This window comes from Bufo bufo, chromosome 6 (assembly GCF_905171765.1).
Source record: "Bufo bufo chromosome 6, aBufBuf1.1, whole genome shotgun sequence".
Classification (NCBI taxonomy): domain Eukaryota; kingdom Metazoa; phylum Chordata; class Amphibia; order Anura; family Bufonidae; genus Bufo; species Bufo bufo.
In genome coordinates, this window is record NC_053394.1 from 341,414,699 (window position 1) to 341,439,010 (window position 24,312).

At 49.1% G+C, this 24,312-nt stretch overlaps 1 protein-coding gene across 1 annotated transcript in view; it reads right to left on the bottom strand.

The window, feature by feature from the left end:
- The window catches only part of MYBL2 (MYB proto-oncogene like 2), a 35,902-nt gene extending 12,638 nt beyond the window's left edge, over nucleotides 1-23,264 (bottom strand). Inside the window, exons 1-10 of the mRNA XM_040437338.1 lie at nucleotides 23,169-23,264; nucleotides 15,209-15,302; nucleotides 13,850-13,921; nucleotides 12,492-12,584; nucleotides 12,166-12,386; nucleotides 10,542-10,686; nucleotides 10,233-10,463; nucleotides 9,038-9,403; nucleotides 7,587-7,726; nucleotides 1,240-1,339 (exon numbers count right to left, since the gene is read on the bottom strand). Coding sequence (XP_040293272.1) covers nucleotides 1,240-1,339; nucleotides 7,587-7,726; nucleotides 9,038-9,403; nucleotides 10,233-10,463; nucleotides 10,542-10,686; nucleotides 12,166-12,386; nucleotides 12,492-12,584; nucleotides 13,850-13,921; nucleotides 15,209-15,302; nucleotides 23,169-23,188 — 1,482 coding nt within the window. The 5' untranslated portion in view covers nucleotides 23,189-23,264. The remainder of the gene's footprint in view (nucleotides 1-1,239; nucleotides 1,340-7,586; nucleotides 7,727-9,037; nucleotides 9,404-10,232; nucleotides 10,464-10,541; nucleotides 10,687-12,165; nucleotides 12,387-12,491; nucleotides 12,585-13,849; nucleotides 13,922-15,208; nucleotides 15,303-23,168) is intronic.
- Nucleotides 23,265-24,312: the final 1,048 nt, after the last annotated feature.

The following is a 24,312-nucleotide window of genomic DNA, read 5'->3' on the forward strand; positions in this document are numbered from 1 at the left end:
TGACAGTTACCCTTTAAAATTGATGGCCTAGCCTGAGAAGGGGCAAATCAATATTAAGTGGTTGAGCTGTGCCTGGTAAACAAAGGGGGAGACGTGTCACTTTAGTGCTTGGGCATGGCATCACCTGGTCACAGCATCCTAGTTCCTGCTAAACAGCTCCCAATACTGCCAAACCAGAAGTGTGATGTGACGTCTACCTGCAAGATCCCACTGCTGGCCTTTAATAGTGCCATGTGCAGGCATGGGATAGCTAGGGGTCCGGATGGGAGGCATGCCGCAGGAACTGGGATGCTGTGACCAGGTTCTAACTAGATATATTTGTCTCCGTAAAGCTTTGGCGAAGAGAGTTATCACCAAACTTCGGCATTTGATTATTAAACTTGAAAACCATTTTAAAACAGGTATCGAAAGTCGGCTTCCGTACAGATTGGTACCTCAGTTCCGCAGCAAACTTCTGAACCAAATTTTAAAATGGTTTTCAAATTCAAAACCCAAAGTTATTCACCGAAGTCCCGCAAGACTTCAATTATAACTCACTTCGCCTCCCCGAAGTGCATACATTTCAAAGCCGTACAGAGACTGATCCTCCATACAGCATTAAAACGAATTTTGGAGCGAAGCGACTTCAGCGCTTGCATCCGAAGCTCGCTTCGCTCATCCCCAATTCTGACACCACACCCAACCATAATTTTCTTTCAGGGCATGGGCAAGCATAGGCCATTCGTTTTAAAGATGCCAGATAACCCCATTAAAGGTATTGCGTCACCTTAGACATTGGTGGCATATCGCCAGAATATGCCAATAATGTCAGACTGATGCAGGTCCCACCTCTGTGACCCCCACCTATATCTAGAACGAGACCCCAAAGTGAACACGCGCACCTTGCATGCATGCCATGCACTCAATTCACTTCTACAGGAGTTCCAAAAATATCCGAGCGAGTGCCCTTGGCTATTTTTGGAACTCCATAGAAATGAATGGAGAGGGCACTGTTCCATTCACCTCTATGGGACTGCCGGAAATAGATTTTCAGAACTCCCACAGAAATTAATAGAGGGCAGCTACACATGTGCGCCTCGTCTCCATTCACTTCAGGTATCCCATTCTGGAGATAGGAACAGGTCCCAGAGTTGGGAATTGCACCTATCTGATATTGGTGGCACTTCCTAGCAAAAAAATATTGGACAATATCACTAATACCTAGCTTATCCCTAGTAACAAACTGATTAGCACACTTACCAATGGCCTTAATGACCCAAACTTCTCTAAAGCATTCTTGAACGGGGTGGGCGTGTGGGGTGCATTATCCCCCATAAATTTATGATTTGGCGTCACAAACCTAAAATAAAAAAGGGTGAGAAAAAAACGAGATTTTGTGAAACTCACCTGTAAAATCTGTTTCTCGCTTGATTCATTGGGGGACACAGACCATGGTTATAGCTGCTTGCTGCCACTAGGCTGAAAACTTAGCTCCTCCCCCGCCAGCAAGGAGAGAGCTCTCAGTTCATGCAAAAGCAGTAGGAGAAGCAGTAGGATATTACAAAAAACAAACGCACGCGGTCAACGGACCCAAACGGGGGTGGGTTGCTGTGTCCCCCAATGAATCAAGCGAGAAACTGATTTTACAAGCGAGTTTCACAAAATCTTGTTTTCTCGCTTATATCATTGGGGGACACAGACCATGGGACGTCCCAAAGCAGTCCCTGGGGAGGGAATACAAAACCAGAGAGAAGTAGTAAGAGAACCTCGTGACCGTCATCACACCGCGGCCTACAAGACTAGGCAGCCCAGAGCGGCGTCCGCAGAAGCGAGAGTGTGAACCCTGTAAAACTTCGTAAAAGTGTGGAGGAAAGACCAGGTCGCGGCTTTACACAACTGAGCCGCTGACGCCTGGTGGAATTGAGCCCAGGAGGATCCAAGTGCCCTGGTAGAGTGGGGCGTCCTGTCCCGAACACGGTAACATTCCAAAATAGTGGAGCGAATCCACCGGGAGATCGTCACCTTCGAAGCTGCCAACCCCTTCCTAGAACCATCCGGAAGGACGAACAAGGCGTCCGTGCGCCGAAAGGGGCCCACGGCCGAAAGGTAAATCCGCAGAGCCCGCACCACATCCAAACGGTGCAACAACACCTCTCTCGGATGGGAGAGCCCAGGACAAAGGGACAGCAGGACAATGTCCTCATTGAGGTGAAAAGCCGACACTACCTTGGGTAAAAAGGAAGGGACCGGACGGAGGACCACCTTATCCTGATGAAAGACTAGGAATGATTCACGGCATGACAGAGCTGCCAACTCTGAAACTCTTCGTATGGATGTGATGGCCACCAGCAAGGCCACTTTCCAGGACAGCAGGCGAAGGGAAGCCTCCCGCAGGGGTTCAAAAGGAGAAGCTTGCAGAACCCCCAATACCAAGTTGAGATCCCACGGATGAAGCTGGGGACGGTAAGGCGGAGCGGAGTGCGCAACGCCCTGAAGGAAGGTCTTAACAGTACCCAGTCCAGTCAAGGATCGTTGAAAGAAAATGGAAAGGGCCGACACCTGGCCCTTCAAGGAGCTGAGCGCCATGCCCAATTCCAGTCCGGACTGAAGGAAGGCCAAAACGACCGGCAGGGAGAAGGATCTGGGATATAGGTCCCGCTACTCACAGAAACGAAAGAAGGACTTCCAGGTTCTATAATAGATCCTGGAAGAGGTAGGTTTCCTGGCTCGAATGAGCGTCCGAACCAAAAACCCTGCTGCTTCAAAAGGAAGGTTTCAAGAGCCACGCCGTCAAACAGAGTATCTAAACTCGGGTGGAAGACGGGCCCTAACGACAGGAGATCGGGTCTGAGAAGGAGCGGGTACGGAACGTCCCCTAGTAGGAGGACAAGATCCGTATACCATGCTTGGCGCGACCAGTCCGGAGCGATCAGCAGGGTCTGAACGCCCTAACACTTGATCCTGTGGAGAATCCAAGGCAGGAGGGACAACAGCAGAAAAACAGAGGAACGTTAACCCGTCCCTCGGCGCCACGAGCGCGTCCACTCCGCAAGCTGCGGGATCCCTTGCGCGGACGAAGTAGCACGGAAGCTTGTGATTGAGGCCGGAGGCCATCAGATCCACGTCCCCAGCGATGACAGAGGACGTCGAATACTTCCGGATGGAGAGACCATTCCCCGGGGTCTATAGTCGTCCGACTCAGGAAATCTGCCAATTGACAACGCCGGGAATGTGGACCGGCAACAGGGCCGGAACATGGGCCTCCGCCCACCTGAGGATCCTTGCCGCTTCAGACATGACGGTCGAGCTGCGAGTCCCCCCCCTGATGGTTGACATACGCCACAGCTGTGGCATTGTCCGACTGGACTCTGACATGAAGGCCCCGCAGGAGGGAAGACCAGTGGCGCAGTGAGAGGAAAATCGCACGAAGCTCCAAGACATTGATGGATAGTCTGGACTCCGACGGAGACCATACACCCTGGGCAGTCCGAGTGCCGAAGACCCCTCCCCAACCCTGAAGACTGGCGTCGGTCGTAATGATCGTCCATCTGATCGGAAGGAAAGACTTCCCCACCTCCAGGTGAGTTGGGGAGAGCCACCAATGGAGGTCCGACCGAACCTGTTGAGGTAGGAAAAACCGATGATCCAAGGACTCCTGGTCGAGAGGATCGCTCGCTGAAAAGACCGGGTGTCAAATTGAGCGAATGGCACCGCCACCATAACGCCCAACACCCGCATACAAGTCCGGATGGAGACTGTGCGCTGACAAAGCAACCGGAGCACCGTGCTGCGAAGGTCTTTCACCTTGTCCGCTGGAAGATGCACCCGAGCTGCACGGAGTCCAGAATCATACCGAGGAACCGAATCCGAGTGGACGGGACCAGGGAGGATTTCCGAAGGTTTACTATCCACCCAAAGTGGACGAGAGTGTACAAGGTGATCTGCAGACTCTCCTCGCACTGCCGGAACGACGATGCTTTGATGAGATTGTCGTCCAGGTAAGGAATCAAGGTGATGCCTCTGGAGCAAAGGTCCATAAGCGGAGCGAGCACCTTGGTAAACACCCTTGGCGCAGTCGCCAGACCAAATGGCAGGGCGACGAACTGGTAGTGGTCCGAGTGGACCGCGAAGCGCAAAAACCGCTGGTGGGCGATCGCGATGGGGACGTGCAGGCAGGCGTCCAGGATATCCACGGAAGTCAGACATTCCCCTTGCGCCAAGGAAGCTATCCCGTAGCGAAGAGACGCCATGCGAAAATGGTGCACTCAAAAGGTAACGGTTTACCATCTTGAGGTCCAACACCGGGCGGACCGCTCCCTCCTTCTTGGGCACAATGAAGAGGTTGGAGTAAAAACTAGAAAACCGCTCCCTCGCCGGAACGGGGGAGATTACTCCCCTGACCAGCAGATCTTGAACCGCCTGAAAGAAGGCTCCCGCACGAGACGGCTCCTTGGGGGGACGGGACAGAAAAAACGGTTTAGAGGCATGTATTTGAACTCCAACTTGTAGCCCGAAGTGACCACCTCGAGCGCCCAGGCGTCTGAAATGTGGGCCTGCCAAACCTCCTGAAAATGAAGGAGCCGACCACCCACCCAGGAAGGTGGGGGCGTACCTTCAGGCTGGGGAATGCTTGCCAGAGGAAGAGTGCTGAGGCTGCACTCGGGAACACTAGGCAGGCTGTGGCTTGAATGAAGGCTTCCGCCGTTGCTCCTGGGTGGGCTGCCTTGCGGTCGAGGGAGCCGCCGGGCGAGTGCCCGTGGTGCGGCGAAAGGACTGGCGAGGCGCGGAAGGACGCGGTCGGGAAGAACGCTTGGGTTTGGGCTGCGGAAGATAGGTGCTTTTGCCACCCGTGGCCTCAGAAATGATTTTGTCAAGTTTTGGCCCAAAAAGACAAGAACCAGCGAAAGGAAGGGAGAGAAGGGAACGCTTGGAAGAGGAATCAGCCTGCCAGGCCTTTAACCAGAGTTCCCGCCGAATGGAGACAGGAAAGGCGGAGGACCTTGCGACCATGGAGCCCGCGTCCAGAGCCGCCTCGCAAAGGTACTTCCCCGCCTAGGATATCTGGGCCGCCAGAGGCTGGAGTTCTGTGCGGGAAAGGTCAGAGCCCGAGTCCTGATGTAAGCGTGGGCCCATTCAGAAACCGCCTTAGCCACCAACGATGAAGCGAAAATGGGACGGAGTGCCGAACCGGTGGCAGAAAAAACAGACCTCACCAGCGATTCGACCCACCGGGTCCTGCAGAGGAGCCGTCCGCAAACAGAATAGTGGTATTCTTGGCCAGGCGAGCCACCGGCGGGTCCACCTTTGGAGGGGGAAGACCACTTACCCACCCAATGCGGGGGGGAACGGATATAGAAGATCCAGCTGCTTGGGGATCAGAAAACGTGAACCTGGCTGCTCCCACGCTTTAGCGGTGAGAATGGAAAAGTCGTCATGTACCGGGAATGACTTGGGAGCCTGCTTGTTACGCAGGAAAGAAACTCCCTGGTGACTGGAAGAGGGGCCCTCCTCTTGAAGTTGAAAGGCGTCCCGGATTGCCGAGACCAGACTGTCCACTAAGGCGGCCATCTGGGATGAGCGGTCCGGATCCAGATCCGTATCCGACTCGGTGAGTTCTCCTCCGGACGAAGGGTCCACAACCAACGAGGACGCCCTGGACAGCGAAATGGGGGAGGAGGAGAAGGTGATGCATCCGAGGAGGAGAGGCGTTCCTGCCTGGGACGCTTGCTGGGGTGTCTGCTCCTGGATGGTACGCCCTGGGAGATAGCAGGTTGCGCAGGTGACGACGTCTCCACCAAGCGACCCATTAAGGAAAGGGTGGATTGGGGGATCTTAGATAGGTCAGTCACCGCCCGGGACAGGGATTTGGCCTATTCCGGTTCCATACTTCCAGCAGAAGGGTGCACGTCAGTGAACTGCGACTGAGGTGGCATGCTCTGGGTGGCCTGGCATGAGGCAGAGGGCGTTCGCCTGAACCCTAGGAAACTTCACATTACATTAAGTGCAGACATAATGGGTAGCCCTACAGAGGACCTGGGGCGCAGAATCCGCTGGGTTCGACATGACCTGTGTCAGGGAGCCAAAGAGGGTACAGAGGAGGGGTGCAGCGCTGGTCCTACCAGAGTGGAGCAGTTTAACCCTTGCTGGAACGTGTCCCCAGGGGCAGGATGCGACGGGGAGGTGATCTGCGGCGAGAAGACGTTCCTCTCAGGCTGGAAACGCGCGCACGGCCGAGGTACTTCTGGATGGAGCAGGCAGGAAGGGAAGTGTGGCTGGAAATTAGGCTCCGCCCCCTCCAGCCGCCCGGTGGAAAAACGGACTGACGCAGCGCTGCCAGGATTCCAGAGGAGAAGGGGTCCCGGCCAAGCCCAATGTATAAATGGGAGATCAGAAAAAGAGGGGGGAAGGGCGGCGGCAAGCGCCGCACATGCTGAATTAACTCCCCCACTGCAGACAGGTCCCCAGGTACAATCTCCGTGTCTCCCCATAATAGAGTCCAGCCCCTTCGATACACAGACAGACATACTTACCTGCTTTCATCTGTGCTCTTCGCCCATCTGATATGGACCAGCGGTGCCACCTCTTCAGTCCCTGGCACAAGTGACAGGGACCAGGTTGGAGGGCGGGAATAGGTGGCCCCATGGCTGAGGGGAGCAGGAAGGTCAAGCCCTCCTGGTCCACTTCGTCTTCTTGTGGGGGGCAGAGCGGTGGGATAAGCGTCACCAGACAGCCACCCTGGGGATGCAGAGCTCTTAGTAGCCCTGGACCCCCAACCTAAAAAATAAAATAAAATAAAAATAACAGCCACCATGCAGAGCAGGGGGTCTGCCTCCTACGACCCCAGGCTAAAAACTGAGAGCTCTCTCCTGACCGGAAAGGGTATAGCTGGCGGGGGAGGAGCTAACAGTTTTTAGCCTAGTGTCGCCTCCTAGTGGCAGCAAACAGCTATACCCATGGTCTGTGTCTCCCAATGATATAAGCGAGAAATGTAATTTCTTTTTTTTTTAATCAATTAGTCTACATTTAAAGGGGTTATAGCCTCATTTTCACTCAGGCACCCCCTCTGATATGAGCATCAGAGCATTTCATGCTCCAATGCTCTCCCTTGACCTGCGCTGAATCACGCAGGCCAAAGGCTTTTTCTGGAGATCTTGCGACGTACCGGGGTCTCCATGGGGAAATCTTGGCGGAGGCTTACAACTAGCAGTAAGCCCAGTGATGTCACTCAAACTAATGGGCGGGCTTTAGAGCTGCCCTAGCCTGGAAAACTGCCACGGCAGCACTAAAACCCGCCCATGAGAACCGGTGACATCACCGGCAACACTGCTAGGCAGAAGACTCCAAAAATGCACAATCGAGCACAGGGGCAAGGGAGAGCATCGGGGCAATAATGCTCATATCAGGGGGGCTGCCTGGGTGAAAATGGGGATATGTCCAGCTTCAGCTCTGAACATGGACAACCCCTTTAAAATAACTTAGTTGCACACTCCATAAAACTCACTTAGTATCATCAGTTAACACTACGGTCTTCAAAGGTTTCAAGTCTGTCCTTTCTGATGTGTAAGAGGAAAGTTAAGTGAACACAATGAAGGCGGAAAAAGACTTACGCCGAATTCTTCTGTAGCAATGGCGTTTTGTCTCGATGGAGAGGTGTGGTTACAACCACCTTTTGGCTACAGACAGGTGTGGAGGTTAGAGATGGGTTTTCCAGCTCCAGTGCATCATGTTTCGACCAAAAATTCAAAAACTAAGGAAGGGGGAAAAAATAAAAAAAATTGCTTGAAATATTGGTTAATTGGTAGGCATCAGCGAACTTGTGTTTCAAGTTCGGTGTGTAAGGTTCAGGTTATCTAAAAATTCTGTTATGTATTTCCCTACAACGGACCATAACGGAATTCTTAGATAACCCAAACCTTGCGCGCTGAACTTGAAACAAAGTTGCCCATCGCTATTCATTTGGAAAACTCTTGCTGGGGCATTGTGCGTTTCAGAACAGTAGACTTTAGGTGTATGATCTTATAGCACAGGCATGATAAAACACCTAAAAGGTTATGACACCCGGGACCCCCGATCAGCTGTTTGAAGGCACCGGCACTCACAGTAGAGCTGCAGCCGTTTCTGCGCTTACCAAGCACAGCGCCGTACATTGTATATTGGCTGTGCTTGATATTGCAGTTCTGCCCCATTTACCTTAATGGAGCAGAGCTGCGCCAAGGCCATGTGACTGATAACATGACATCACATGGCCAAGGAAAAGCTGCAAGAAGGCCACGGCACTACTGCCATTGCCGCTGTTTTCTAAAACGGCTGATCCATGGGGGTCCTGGGTGTCAGCCTGCCACCGATCAGTTATTAGATGACCTATCATCAGTGTAAAACTCCCAGAAAGAAAACCCCTTTAATTCAAACTCATTTAATAAAGCTTGATTGGCTGCTTTATGAAGCGTGACCATCTATCCATTTACAGATGGAGGGTAAGGGGATTTGGGGACCCCCTTATTGGAGGTAGGAGTGTCTGACATTCAGAACAACTGTTATTTCCAGCACCTGTTCCTCCAGAATCCCAAGACAAATTCCACCCACAACTGACATTTTCATTTTTGGGGAAAATTGCCATTAAAGGGGTATTCAGGGCAGATGGCGTTCTCCCCAGTTGCATGATACAGGGGATAGCCATTACAATGATCGGGGTCCCACTACTGGTACCCTCACTGATCATGAGAGCAGGGACCCCATACTTCTAAAATAAATGGATTATCAGGTCAAGCATGTATACTGCCGCTCCCATTCATCCCTATGGAACTCCCAAGAGCCACAGACAATGAAAGGAGCAGCAGTGTGCATGCAGTTTCATTCATTTTGGGGGTATGGGGCTCCTATTCTTGCAATCTGTAGTGGCACCAGTGCTCAGATCACCACCAATCTGTTATCCCCAAGCCGCCAAATGATTAAATTTTTTCCAGTATGCCCTTATACTTCTTCCCTAACCAGAGGATTTCTCCATCTATAAGCTCAGGAGTTCCTCTAATATCTCCATGTCCTCTTTACGGAGTCATACCTGTGATGGAGAGAAGGGCAGTGATTTAACAGGAGTGCTTTTGGGGGTCATGCTATTTGTATCTGTAGTGGAGGCACTAGTGTTGGCCACACTTTCCGTCACAGGCGACAATGTGATCCTCCTCTTCTTGTGTTTCAGCAGGGATGGTGGGGTCCCAAATCCAGCATGTGGACGTGGAGATATAGGAATCAACTCCCCCTTGCTACCCTTACTCAGGTCAGACAAGGTGTGTCCATCTAGACGATATTCAGTAACATTGGTTGCAAGGGGTTTTGATGAAGTCTCAGAGTTAGGACTGCCAACATCAGTAACCGCAGATTCATCCGCCAAATCAAAACTTGTAAGGTCACACCAACCTTCAGCATCCTAGGTAAGAAAATGTAACCCCATGATCAATACAATGAAGGTCAAACTACATTATCTTTTTCCTTGGTCATATTTTATTGGTGGTTGGATGGGCAAGTTCAGACCACTGATCTACAGATTGCCTTTAAGGGGTTGTCCAATTTAACTAAAAATGTGTCTCCTGCCAATAAATGCATTAAAATAAAAAAAAACTCCTATACTCATCTGTTTCTCCAGCTGTTCTCTGTGCTGCAGCTTCAGTAATCCTCCTATGTTGATATCTAAAAGGCTGCAACAGCATATGACCGCTGCGGCCAACCACTGTCCTCGTTGTCAACAATTTATGTGATAAATGTACAATCATTGTGACCTCAATTGATAAGGAGAACATGTGTCCCCCCATGTGCGTCAATTGAAAAGTAGCGCACATGCGTGACCACCTCTATTCACTTCTACAGGACTGAGTACAATGCTTGGCTATCTCAGTCAATCCAATAAAGTGAATGGAGAGGGAGCTACGTATGCACACAACTGCTACATTCACAGAGGGTACTCTGGGTCCCCTGTTTTAGTGGATCATAGGGTTCAGACACCCATTGATTGTATATTTGTCACCTATGGGTAAGAATGTTGTTAATGAGTCAAGGCCTTGAATATCTCGGGTACGAGTCTCTACATGCTGATAAAAGGAAACTTGCGAATAAGGGGATAAAAAAAAAAAAAAAAAAAAAAAAAAAGTATGTTGGAAAATTTTCTAAAAGGTTCCATAAAAGGGTGCAGACATGCTAAACTTGGCAATAGGGAAAGAGTAGCTATAATTCACGGGTGCAATGTCCTGGAAGCTCCTTACCGATTCGATCATGTCATTGCTTGGCACTAGGCAGTTGACATACTCCACCATCCATTTCTCTGGGGCAGAATTCACAGAGGCAGATGACGGGCTGGACCCTGCACTCTCCTCTTCCTCGCCTTCACTCAGCTGCTCAGACTTTACCTCAACTATTTTCACTTCCATTATGTCAGAGTTGGGGCCATGTTCTACGGTCTCGACCTTGACTTCAGAAACAAAGCATGGTTCTATCTGCAATTAGAGACAAAGGAGTAGGATCCTCTACCACAAATTAGATGCATGTTTCAGGTCACACAAAAAAAAAAGTACCTCTTCCACAGCAGCCTGATAAGCAGAGTCTTCCTTTTCGTCCTTCTCCTCTGTGATGCTGATCTTCATTCCATTCAGATAGCCACCTGTCTCCACTTTCCGCTTGATGGTTGAATTCCAATGATTTTTCACTGCATTGTCTGTCCTATGGATGAAACACACAGATCCATGAGATGCTTGAAGCCCGAGAAGGAAAGGGAAAGGGGGGGTCAGGCCTTAATGACCAGATATTTAGAGAGATTTTGTGCACGTGGTGGTTTTACCGGCCCTAACTTTATTATCATCATTATTTGTTGGGCTACCAAAAAGTTATTCCCTATCCACAGGACAGGAAATAACTAGCTGATCGCTGGCGGGGTCTCTTTCCCCGTTCTGATAAATCAACAGGTGATGCATGCGCCCCGACGTTCATTCATTCTCTATGGGAGCGCTGGAGATAGCTCCTGACGCTCCCATAGAGCACCAGTGCGCATTCACGCGACCTGCCACTCCACTTATCTTGGCAAATCTTTTTAATAGTTTTTTCACAGATTGTTTTTGGTAGTGTAAGAAAATTGTGTGTATTTTTATTTATAGTTCTTTATTTTGAAAATTTGCAAAGTGGCACTAAAATTGTTAGAAAGGCCTGTTTTGGTAGTTTCTCATACGGTTGAACGGCAGCTATGGTGATGGTTTCAGCTGCCGTGAGTGGTGCATTTTTTTCCCCTTTATGTGCATTTTAGTTTATTTTTTTATTATGTTTGTCTGTATTTTTGGTACTTACAATCCCAACATAACCTAGACCTCAGAGAGATGCTTACTTTTATTTTGCAACTGTAACCAATACATCCATATTTATTTACAGGGGAAGAAAAATACCACTAAATCAGCATGATCAACCCGATCAGGAAATTTCCCTGGTTTAATAGACCTTGCTGAACGAGGCTTTTTGAAAATGTACCGAATTAAAATAAAAACTACACCCTCTTGTTTCAATCCCCCATCTTATAAGATACTACCCAAATAAAGGGCAGTTTTGTTTCACATGTTAAGTTAAAGGGAGTCAGTCGGTCAGCAGTTCTAACCACATTAAACTGCTGACAGCACTGCGTAGGGTAAAGCAGTACAAACATACTTTTTATCATCGAGGCTAGTGTAAATATGAACTTTTATTCTGCTCCTGCCAGTGCAGAGGGCAGGGCTTCACAGTAAAGTGCACTTGGCATTGAGCCGCTTCACAGCCCCCCACCCAAAGTGACAGCTGTAAGTGGTCTCCTGGCTCTGCCATCATTTACAGAGGAGGCAGATCAATGCAGAGAGCAATTCACTGTTAAGCTCCCCCTCCAGTGCATTTGTAGGAACAGAATAAAGGTCACTTTTATACTTCTCCTGATAGTAAAGCAGTGTGTTTCTTCTGCTATTCCCAGCCCCTACCTAGTGCTGTAAGCAGTTTAGCATGGTCAAAACTACTGACAGGCTCCTTTTAACCATAATGGTAGACCTTTCATTGCAGTGAAATGAGCAGAATATTATTCTTGCTCTCCTGGTGTATGACTATGTACCAGTGGCTTTAACCAATATAATGAATCAGTATAATCAGCAGCAAAAGGCACTTAAAAATTCAAAGCATTAAAACATTACATACCGCCCAGGCAACAGCTTTGCTATTTCTGCCCAGCGATTGCCTAGAACTTTGTGCGCTTGACAGATAATTCGATCCTCCTCTTCAGTCCAGGAGGACTTCTTCACCTCTGGATTGAGGTGGTTGTGCCATCGCTCACGGCACTGTTTACCCAACCTTCCCTTCAGTTGCTTCGCTATAAGTGTCCAGTGCTTAGTTCCATACTTCTTCACCAGCTCAATAACCTGCAGGCACAGGAGAGGACACGTTCACAAACGGGATCAAAGTAATATAACATTACCAGGACTTATTTTCTTAGAACCTTTTGTGCACTTTGCCATAACGCCTACCTTCTCATCTTCCTCTTTAGTCCATGGTCCTTTGACACGGTCTGGATGAAGAACGCGGAGCCATCTTTGTTGGCATTGCTGCTCTGTCCGGTTCTAAATAAAGACAAGTGAGGAGAAAAAAACTTCACCCTTTAGGCAGGCTGTTCTACTCACTGTATATAAATACAAATGGCAGTGGAAATTTATTGCCAACGCTAGTTTAAAAGGAGTTGTATCAAGATCACTTATCCCATTACTAAGTGAAAAGTTTCTCTGGTGGTGTGCAACTGTTGGGACCCCCAAAGATCCCAGGAACAGGGGTCCAGACTCCCCCCATTTGTAGGGAGCGGTGGTTCAGCAGAAGCACTGCCGCTGTATTCAATCTCTATGGAACTGGTGAAGACAGCAGAGTTCACAGGAGAGGTAATAAAGGGGTTGTCTGACCAGACAACACTTGCAATACTTATAAGATGACCACTTACCTAGCAGATCCCACACCGCTGCTCCAATTCTTCCAGGTGGGTTGCTTACCCAGCTGCAGCAGTAATGTCAAATTGCCAACACATGACGGCTGCAGCCAATCACTGGCCTTAGCAGTGCACTGAAGAGGCAAGGCATTGGCTGCAGTGGTCATGTGTTGTAGGTGCAACATCACTACTGCTGCAGCTGAGTAAACAGCACCTGCCTGAGAGAACCGGAGTGAGGGCGCAGTATCTACAAGGTAAGTGCTCATCTATTCTCTACTGCAGACACATCCCAAGTATTGTCCCGTTTCCCCCAAAAACCAGACAGCCCCTTTAAAAGGGAACCTGTCATCATCTTTATGCTGACCTCACTGAGGGCAGGATAAAATAGTGACAGAAATGCTGATCTCAGCGGTGTGTCACTCATGAGCTAAAAGTCAGTGGTTGCCGAGAACCAGGATCATAATCATTACAGCCCAGGCCTTGAAAAGAGTCAAATCTACCTGAGAAGAGTCATGGTTATTCCTAATCTCCTGCTCTCACCATCTGCTGTTGATTGGCAGTTTTCTCCTAGAGAGAAAGGGAGACAACTAGGTAGAAGACTGTCAGTCATCAGCAGGAGAGCAGGACTTCATGAATAACCAGGACTCTTCTCAGGTGGCCGGGACTCTTTTCCAGGCCCAGTCTGCAATGATTGTGATGTTGGTTCTCGGCAACCACTTACTTTTAACTTATAAATGACAGACCGCTGAAATCATCTCACCTGTCTACTTTATGCTGCCGTTAGTATGGGTAGCATAAAGTCGATGACAGGTTCCCTTTAAGTTAGTAATCTTGTTAAAACCCTTTTAAGCGATCTTCACATATAATAGGTAAATTGATCAAATCATCATAGACGATGTCTGGGCTACTCACAAGCATGTGGCTGGCTATCTGTTTCCATTCACCCGGCCCATACTTCTTCACAAGGGCTCTCAGCACTTCATCCTGGTAACAGAAGCGGGTTATTCAAAAGCTTGTCCTTCGTTTCTCAATACAGTTGCAGACAATTTTTGTTTTTAAAAGGAGGGGGCAAGGGTACTGAGAAGAGGACAACTGATAGTTTGTTTAATCCACAATCCTTACAGCTTTTGGCACAATTACTGCATTCTACTCAGTTTGGGCTAAAAATCCTCTCTATGTTTTTGTTATCAAAAAAATTTCAAGTTTTTCCTCCAGAGCTTTCAGTTTCAGCACACCGGCAGACATACAGGCTCTCTGCTTCACGTAGAACCCATTTGGATCTATAGCACTCATCTCTGAACTAACATCTTAAAACACAATATAGCTAAAGTCTTATGAAGCATCTAAGTATTTTGATTAAATGGTCGTTTAGGAGCTGTCAGAAGTTCAGAGATGCAAAGTCTTGGATAAACAGGGTGACTAATGCAACTGTATTGGCATGCTTCAGTCATGACAGTCACTGCCAAAGCTGATGCCAGGGGGTAACCATCGATCACAGTAGTCACTGGCAAAGACTGGAGAAGCAGGAGCTTTAATATCATGACGTGGATTTACATAAGATGGAAGTCAAAACGGAAACCTTTAAAGAGGCATTCCGTTTTGATCCGTCATAAAAGAAGTCTATGGGCAATCATAACGGATCCGTCTGGTTTCCGTTATGCAGAACGGGGAAAAAATAATAATAAAAAATCCTGGCGACAGGACTTTTTTTTCCGTCTTATGGATTCCGTTACAACGGAAAACAAAAACGGAATCCATAACGGTGAGGTGAACCCACCCTTAGATATGTGAGGTCCCAATTCTGGGACATACATCTATCTCCACAACTAGCCCCCTAAACAGGAGAGCGCACCACACATGCTCTAGATTCACTTCAGCTATTTTGGGAAGTCGTACAGAAGTGAATGGAGAGCGCACAGAAAATGCATCGCCACCTCTCCGTTCACCTCTAAAGAAGTGCCGGAAATATCTGAGCCAGGGCTCTGCTATTTTCAGAACTCCCATAGAAGTGAATAGAGGTCGGCCACACTTGTACAGTGCGTTCTCGTTCACTTTAGGGGCCCATTCTGGAGATAGGTGCAGGTCCCAGAGGTGGGACCAGTACCTATCTGACTTTGATGGTAGAGATACCACAGTACCACCAGGAAAAGCCACTCTAACATCCACTGAGAACACGCCGAGCTAGACTGTCACTGACCGCATGCAGCTTTCTCTCTCTTTCTACAGATGTGATCACATCAGCCATCATCGACCATTATGTGGTGCCCTCACCTCCTCATGGGTCCATTTCACCATGACTCTGTTTTCTCTGTGCTCAGGAACATCAGAATCTGTGTCTTGATAATGAAAGTCTTCCAGATCGTCACTGCAGAGAGAAAGGTAAAGGTATATGTTAATTACAGAGCAGCCGTAACAGAGGAGAAACTGGAGAGAACTGGCAGTATGGCGCTCTCCATCACAGTCTATGGGAAAACTTCGGAGCACTTCTTGCAGTTAAGCATGGGTATAACAGACGTGTTTGTCAGGATTTTAGAATAACCTTCTGTCCTTAGCACAGACCATCAGTGTGTGATTGAGAGGGTTAATCTCACTGATTGTCTACAGGTGCCTGGTACTAATGCAGAGGCAAAGGCCTTCCAGTACATTGATGACCATCCTTTACAGAATCTGAGACAGCACACCAGGTGATCTTCAAGAAAAATGTGCACTTTTATTGATTTTTCAACATCAGTGGTACATATTATAGCAACGTTTCAGGCCCAAATTTGGTGCCCTTCATCAGGCTGTATAGGACAGATGTCAGATTTCACATCTGTCCTATACAGCCTGATGAAGGGCACCAAATCTGGGCCCGAAACATTGCTATAATATGTACCACTGATGATGAAATCTCAATAAAAGTATAATTCTTTCTTGAAGATCATCTGGTGTGCGGTCTCAAACCAAATATTGAGTATTTATATAAATCTCTGGGGTGGAAGAGATAAACCTGGGACGTGCACCCACGTAAGCCCTCTGGATGAGTGCTGTAGTCGTACCTCTGTCTACATCCTTTACTGTGTGTGTTCCCCATTAAAGGTTATGTACACCACAAGGGGCAATTTTTATTTATTTTTTCAATTGGTCTTTATTAATTTTTTTAAATTTATCCCTTGTATCTGTGCAGCATTGAGTTTATCTAGTAGCAGGATCTGAATTTTCACTCTGTTTGGTCAGGCAGCTCAGCCGACTGCTCCTCTTCTGATCTCTGACCTTCTAAACACTCATAGATCAATTCTTAACCATGTGGCTCAAATAAAGGTGGATTCCCGACAATCTGCCCGTCTAAATGTTGTGCCGATTACCCGCTAGATGAGCAAAACGCTTGTTCATCGGTTGATCCTGTCGTTCGTGCACACACCAATTATCGTTTCTGGGTAGCAGATTGTGTGGCGATCTGCTGCCCAGAAACAATGCAGCTGTAGGAGGACGAGGAATGGCAACAGTGACCACTCGTCCTCATACCGTGGAGGAGATCGCTGCATGTAAATACAGCACTTCACGTCCTCTTAACGAGCAGCCGACTGTCGAGAAGGAACGTTCGGCCCATGTAAACCCACCTTAAGTGTTTGTGACCTCTTAATAAATTATATAGATAAGGGTCATTAAATGACCGCTAGAAGTCTACAAATAATTTGCCATCAGTCTGCAGTAAAAGTACAGCTGGGTGTTACCAGTAGCTGGTGTGTCTGACTGGAGTCACCTCCATCTGAACCTTTACTGCAAGCTGCTGACAAGGAATTGGACAACATAGAGCCATAAGAACAAATGCTCCAGAATTGTTATTACACGGGGGATGCACCAGACATGTCAGGAGAGGGGACGGGTCCTCTAACTACACAGTGTAAAGGCTGCACCTGACAGACTGGAAATCGCCACATCAAGCCCTGTGCAGAGGCCGGGCATGCTGGAAGATTTCTGCTCTGACAACTGGAGGTCCGAGTGTACATAAAAGTGAGCAGTTGACCTTCCCATCTATGCGATGGATTTCACAGCAGGTAGATCTCCAACCATGGATGACCCATCAGGGTAACTGGAGGGCACATGATAAAGCAGCGCTCACTGTAGACAATGGAAAACATGGTCATTTTTACTCGCCCATATGCATGACCACCCGTGGTACTTCCTGTTATCCCTGGTCCTTCTAGGTCCTCTGTCCGCGCACTAGATCACCACGGCAGAGAATACACGCATGTGTATAGGGCCTCGCGCACACAGGCACGTGCATTCTGGCTCCTAATTGCAGTACATAAAACGGACTGGTACTGCACCGTATAGCAGCCATAGATTTCTGCGTACGTTTCCATTCATGGATGAGGGTTTCTTTAGAAGCACTGAATTCACAGCCCAGAACCTTACCACCATGGAAGTATCCACTGAAAGTTTGAGATCCCAAACAAGCTTGATTGCATGAGGCCTCAACCAGAAGGTAAAGAGGATCTACCCCAACAAACCAGTCATAATGTGGTAGGGTAGATCCTGCTGAGTAAAATGATTCACCTGGCACTGTTACCGAGATAAGGCCATTCTTATTTATATGCAAATGAGCTCATCAGTGCACCGAGGGGCAGGCTCGACCCCCTGGGTGCACAAGATCTATACCACCCTACACCTTCTGCCATTCCACTTGATTGACAGGACTAGACATGTCACCTGGCCCTGAAACCTTGTGTTGGCGCTGCGGTTTTCACTATGCATGCGCAGAGTATCAGCGCTGCTGAGCAGAAACAGATGCTCTACGCATGCATAATAGCAGAAACTACGGCTCAGGAGCAACATGGCTGGCCCTGTTGGTCAAGGGGAATACATCAAAAAGGTATAAATTTTACTCTGCAGGATAAACCCAACTAGTCATTATGTCTGGGTTGATCCTGCTGACAGGGATTAGCCAGTTCTTCAAAACTGCTTAGGAGAAACAATTAGTATTAGATTGTGAGGACTGAACTCTCAGCACCCTCGCCGATCAGCCGCTGGAAGGTGCGAGTGCCGCATCCCCTTTACTTTTTTCCCTGGCACCATACTGTTACCAGTGCTTGTGCCGGGTATTGTAGCTCAGTCCCATTCACATTAATGTGACGAAGCCGCAGCAACATATAATGCCAGACAGCTCCTACTAAAAGTACTGAGCTGTGCCCAGTAAACAGAGGGAACTGACCGACGGGGGGCACCAAGAGTCAGACCCTCACCTGCCCAAGGTCTTATTCACACGACCACCACGTCCAATTTCCACCTGCAAAAAATGAATACAACAGACTGCTTCTGTGTGCAACCCATCCTTCTCCTCACTCCTATACACCGAATTGGAGATTCGTGGGAGGGAAAAAAAAAACACGTACTGCGAAAAACCAACCTGCAGCATAAATTGACCCACGATATAAATTTTAGGACCACCGAATGTCAACTTATGCAGTGAATTTCACCTTTTGCAATGCAGAGGACGAGACCCGCAGAAAATCCAAAGTAAGAGCTCATGCACACAAACGTATTTTTCCGTGCCTGTTGCTTTTTCTGCCGAAATTACTCAGTGTGCATTCAGCGTCCGTATGGCCATTCCAAAAAAAATTATAATTACTCTTACCGGTAATTTGATTTTCCAGAGTCCATGACAGCACCAGGAGAGAGGATCCTCCGCCCAGGACAGGAAACCCACAGATATTTAAGAAGGAGGGGCCTCTCCATTCCTCAGTGGTCTTCAGAGCCGAAAGAGAGCATCCCCCGTTAACCATCCTTCTGATTCATCCAAATTCATTGAAATTATTTAGTTTTTTCTGCGCACCCCGTGTACCATAACCAAGACCCATCACCAACACCAAACCAAGGGAGGGAATATAAGGGTGCTGTCATGGACTCTGCAAAATCAAATTACCGGTAAGAGTACTAAAGTTCTAAGGGAAAGGCCTCTCTCTAGACCCCTCTGAAGAAACTGCAAAATCCGGGGAATAGAGAGACTATCATGAGGGACAGAATCAATTCCCAGGAAAGCAAAGAAAGCCACCCAGGTTCTAACATAGATCCTGGTGGTTACCGGTTTCCTACTTTTAAGCAGAGTGGAAATAACCGATTCAGACAAACCCTTATGCATTAGCAGTGACCTTTCAAAAACCAGGCGGTCAAGTGAAGGCCCTTTACCAGAGGGTGGATGACTGGTCCCTGGCTTAATAAGTCCGGGATCTCTGGTAGTACCCAAGGCTCCCTGACTGAGGGAAGCCTCAGCCACGTGAACCAAGCACGACGGGGCCAAGAAGGTGCCATCATGATCACCGGAGCCCTGTCCCCCCTTATCTTCTTAAGAACCCTGGAGATTAACTGAAGAGGCAGGAATGCATAGAGGGGACCTTGGTCCCACGGCTGTAGAAAGGAATCTACTGCCGAAGGAAGGTCTCTCTGAAAGAGGGGAAAAACTTTTCCACCTTTCTGTCAGATCTTGTAGCAAAAGATCCATCGATGGCGCCCCCCAAAGCTGTACTAGCTGGGAGAAAAACCCCTGATTCAACGACCACTCTCTGCTCTCTTAGAAAATCTGCCTGTTGATTGTCCACTCCTCTGATATAAAGGGCTGACAATGACAGGACTCTCCCTTCTAGCAGGGGAAAAAATGTGAGCGTCTATCTGCTGTAATTCTTTGGATCTGGTCCCTCCCTGATGATTCAGATAAGCTACGATGGAACCATTGTCTGACAAAACTTTTAGATGACTGTTCTCGAGCAAGGGCAAAGTCTGATGCAAGGCTAGAAGAACCGCCATAAACTTTTTAACATTTGAAGAGGCTGCCCGTATCCATCTGTCCCAAGGGCCCTGCAAAACTGTTTCCTGGACATGAGATGAGCTCCCCAGCCAACAGGACTGGCGTCTGTAGTTACTACTATTGGGTCCACAACCCTCCAGGAAACCCCCAGGGTTATGATCAGTAAATTGTCCAGATATGGCAAAAACAGGATGTCCTTTTCTCTTATATGAGAAGCCATTTCCGCTAGGAGCTTTGTGAAGATCCGCGGCACCATGGAGATTCCAAAGGGTAGTACCTGGAACTGAAAATGCCTCAGACATCCCTGTACCTTCAGTGCCACTCAAGAATTTCTGATGAGCCGGGTATATCGGGAGATGATAATACAGGTCCCTAATGTCTAGGACTACCAAATAACAGTCGCTGTATAGGAGGCCCACTACTAACTTTATCGTCTCCATTTTGAATTTTCTGTACAATAGAAACTTGTTTAATCCCTTTAAGTTTATGATGGTCCTGAAATCGCCATTGGGTTTTTTTTTTACCAGAAAAAGGTTGGAGTAGAACCCCATACCTTCTTCTGATGGAGGACAAGAGCGCCTTTTAAAATAAGCTTCTCCATCTCCCGTTCTAGCGCCTCCTGAGCCTTTGGGCCTAACTCTGTTACAACAAATTTTTCTGGGGGAAGACTCTTAAATTCCAGCCTGAATCCCTCCTGCAAAGACTGAAGAATCCAAGTGCTAGTACTGTTGGAAATCTTTGACCAGGCTGGGAGGAGGCCCACCCTCCTACCACCCTGGCATCATTGGGGGTTGTCTTTTTAAGTAGAGCAAGGATTATGGCCCCTGAACAAGAAGCCTTTGGATTTAGAAGAGAACTTCCACTTGGAATCTCTCTTATTCAGGCTCTTCTCTGTACCTGAAAATATTCTATTCTGAGGCAGCAGGAGGAGGAGGTCAGGGTCTCCTGCCCAGCCCCTGCAACTGCTGGCGGGATGCACCTATCGAGTTCACTCCGGGGGTCTCTCCGAAAGGAGGGATTCTGCTTAAAAAAGGAAGAGGTAAACCCTTCCCCCCCCCCCCCCCCCCCATCTCCTGCTTTTCAAGGATATCGTCTAAGGCAGACCAGAACAAGTATTTTCCCTCACATGGAATACTACAAAGTCTATTCTTAGACGCCACATCCCCTGACCAATTCTTAAGCCAAAGGGCTCTGCGATCCAAATTAGCCAGGGATGATGACCTAGCAGACAACCTAACTGCGTCAGCAGAAGCATCCGCAAGAAAATTTGCTGCTTTGGCAATAACCGGGATAGATTCTAATAACTGATCCCTAGGAGTCTTATCCCTGATCTGGTCTTCTAACTGCTTCACCCATAAGATAAGGGCCCTAGCAGTACAAGTGGCCGCTATGTTAGGTTTAAGGGAGGCCCCCGCTGATTCCCATGTTCGCCTTAGGAAGCCATCTGCTCTCCTGTCCATGGCGTCCTTAAAGGGCTTGTCACCCCACAAAAGTCATTTTTTTTTTTGGATAGTTACATTCCTTATAGCGCGATATAGGAGAATATAATCTTGTCACTTACTTTCATGCGGCCGTTTCTTTAGAAAACGAAGTTTTATAATATGTAAATCCAGTCTCTACCAGCAAGTAGGGCGTCTACTTGCTGGTAGCCGCAGCAGCAATCCGCCCCCTCGTCGTGTTGATTGACAGGGCCAGCCGGGATCTCCTCCTCCGGCCGGCCCTGTCAGTATTTCAAAAATCGCGCGCCTGTGTTCATTCGGCGCAGGCGCTCTGAGATGAGGAGGCTCGTCTCCTCAGAACTCCCTCAGTGCGCCTGCGCCGATGACGTCTTCTCTTTCGGTGATGTTGCTCCAGTCCTCCCCGACCGTGCCGCTGAGTGCGTTAGGCAGGAGAAACAAAAGAAAGGGAATCCTCCAGGTATGCCAGCCTCATCTTCAGGGAGCGAGTAGCGGGGAACTCACCCTGCACGCTCTCTAGCCCAGCCGGCGAGTTAACTTGGAGACAAACGACCACCGCTGATAGATTGCAGCATGGTCGTAACCATGGAAACAAGCAATGTATAATGTGATGGAAAAATTAATCCAGCCAGCAGAGGAAGCAATATGGACAATCACAATACATTAGTAAGTGCCTTGTATTCACTTTCTCTGTACATGATAAATGCCATTTGATGAAGTGACGGAACCCCTTTAACTAATCCCATTAATTTATCCACTTTATAGACTCCGTACCGTTGAAAATAAGGTCTGTTACGACCGCAGCGCCCGGCTTCTTTACCAGTATGAATATTTTTGGATTTCCCTGGATCTCATTGGAAATAAAGAATACCACAGAACAAGTCTTGGATAAGGTGGAATTTCTTCTCTATGCCCTGGAACAGTGTACAACAAGCAGCGACATCCCATTCTAGTACATGTGACTGGCTGCAGCGGTCACAGGACCAAGCCACTTGCCCGTTCATCAGGGACCGAATGAAGCTGGAACAGGGCAGCGGAACCAAGGACAGGCGAGCCTTTTTCCCCATTGGGCACATAGGACCATAAGGCCTCATGCACACGATTGTATGTGTTCCACAGTCCGCAAAACACGGATCCTGGCCGTGTGCATCCCACTTTTTTCCCCCCACATCTATAGAAACTGCAAAACAGACAAGAATAGGAACCTGTTCTTTTCCGTGGGCCGGCGGAAGTGGCATACAGGCGTGGACAGCACACAATGCAGATTGGTGGGGGGGGGGGGGGGGTGCGCAGGGGCAGCGATCCCGGAGGGGGGTGCGCAGGGGCAGCGATCCCGGAGGGGGGTGCGCAGGGGCAGCGATCCCGGAGGGGGGTGCGCAGGGGCAGCGATCCCGGAGGGGGGTGCGCAGGGGCAGCGATCCCGGAGGGGGGTGCGCAGGGGCAGCGATCCCGGAGGGGGGTGCGCAGGGGCAGCGATCCCGGAGGGGGGTGCGCAGGGGCAGCGATCCCGGAGGGGGGTGCGCAGGGGCAGCGATCCCGGAGGGGGGTGCGCAGGGGCAGCGATCCCGGAGGGGGGTGCGCAGGGGCAGCGATCCCGGAGGGGGGTGCGCAGGGGCAGCGATCCCGGAGGGGGGAGCCAGGGGGGCAGCAATCTGGGGGGAGCCAGGGGGGCAGCAATCTGGGGGGAGCCAGGGGGGCAGCAATCTGGGGGGAGCCAGGGGGGCAGCAATCTGGGGGGAGCCAGGGGGGCAGCAATCTGGGGGGCACCACAGAGTGCACCCACTAATAAAAGTGCAAACAAAACGTAAAAGAACTGAACACTAATGGATGAAAGTCACACAGAGGGCACAAAGGAGGGCGAATCGGGTGACTCCAGGGTCCTACCCCCGTACAAACACTAACAGGACATTTACAGGGGGTCATCGGGCCTGTAAAAGTCACACACACCGAGATAGGCTTCCCGCCGCGCTACCGGAGCTAACGGTCTCACCTGCGTCCTATCCGGGCCATGACGGTTGCCAGGCCGCCGTTTCGGGCGTTATTGTTTTTCCTATCTCCCGCCCGTTGCGCGCGCAGCTCTGTCACGCCCTTTCCGGGTCGGAGGGCACGTGATGACGTCACGGAAACGGAGAAATTTAGACGTGCTAGACCTGGGGGCTGGGATGACGCGCTGCAGTGCTCCAATCAGAGAGCAACGCGGGGAGGCGGCCAGAAAAGGGCGCGCACTCTGAAAAAAAGACAGCAGCAGGGAGTGTGCGGCTATAAGCGGCCGCCAGCAGCAGGGGGCGCCAGAGGCTGCTGTGTATTCTCTCTTCCCTGATATTTATTTGCCTCCTAGGTTTTTGGTTTTCAGATTTATTTAATTTTTTTATTCATTTCGGTTTTTAATCTTTTCTGAAATCAGCCAGTAAATAAACGCTAAATGAGCCGGAAGTCTAGTAAAGTATACTGTGACTCGTTTCATATCAGGAAAGGTTTTGAGCCTCTTATGTTGGGTTATATTTACATGTTCAGGTTTTTTATGCAGTTTATGAAGCCAGAAGTGGATGCAAAACGTTTGTCCTTTATACTTTCCGATACTGTAATGTGATGTGGACTTGCTGCCCATGAATCCACGCGGTGACCAATCCACAGCACATACCGTACGTCCTGTGTGGACATAGCCTAAGCCGGCAGCGTACGTTGCAGTCTACTTGCATTTTTTCCACGCGGATTCTCATATTAAAACCGTGAACGTGGACCCATTTACTTGAATGGGGTCAGCGCCGCAAAAATGTAGTGCATGCAGTACTTTTAGTCCGGCCGCCTCTCGGCGTGTGCTGCCGCCGGAACTCCACCCCCATTATAGTCAATGGGGACGGAGCGGTAGTCCAGGGGCACACGTGAACTAGCGGCAGGACGGATCCGACAGGCTGTTCACACGCCGGAACAGCCTGCCGGACACCTCTGCCGCTAGTGCAAAAGTACCCTAAGCAGAATCTGTGTCAGAAATGTGAGCTCGACCCCCAGATTTTTATTTTACCATGGATCCAATGTGGATTAGCACCATTCAACCGCCAAGGAGTAACATGTCCTGTTGTGAAATGGTTATAACTTCCGTGTGTAAAAGATTCCATGGCCATACGAAGACACAT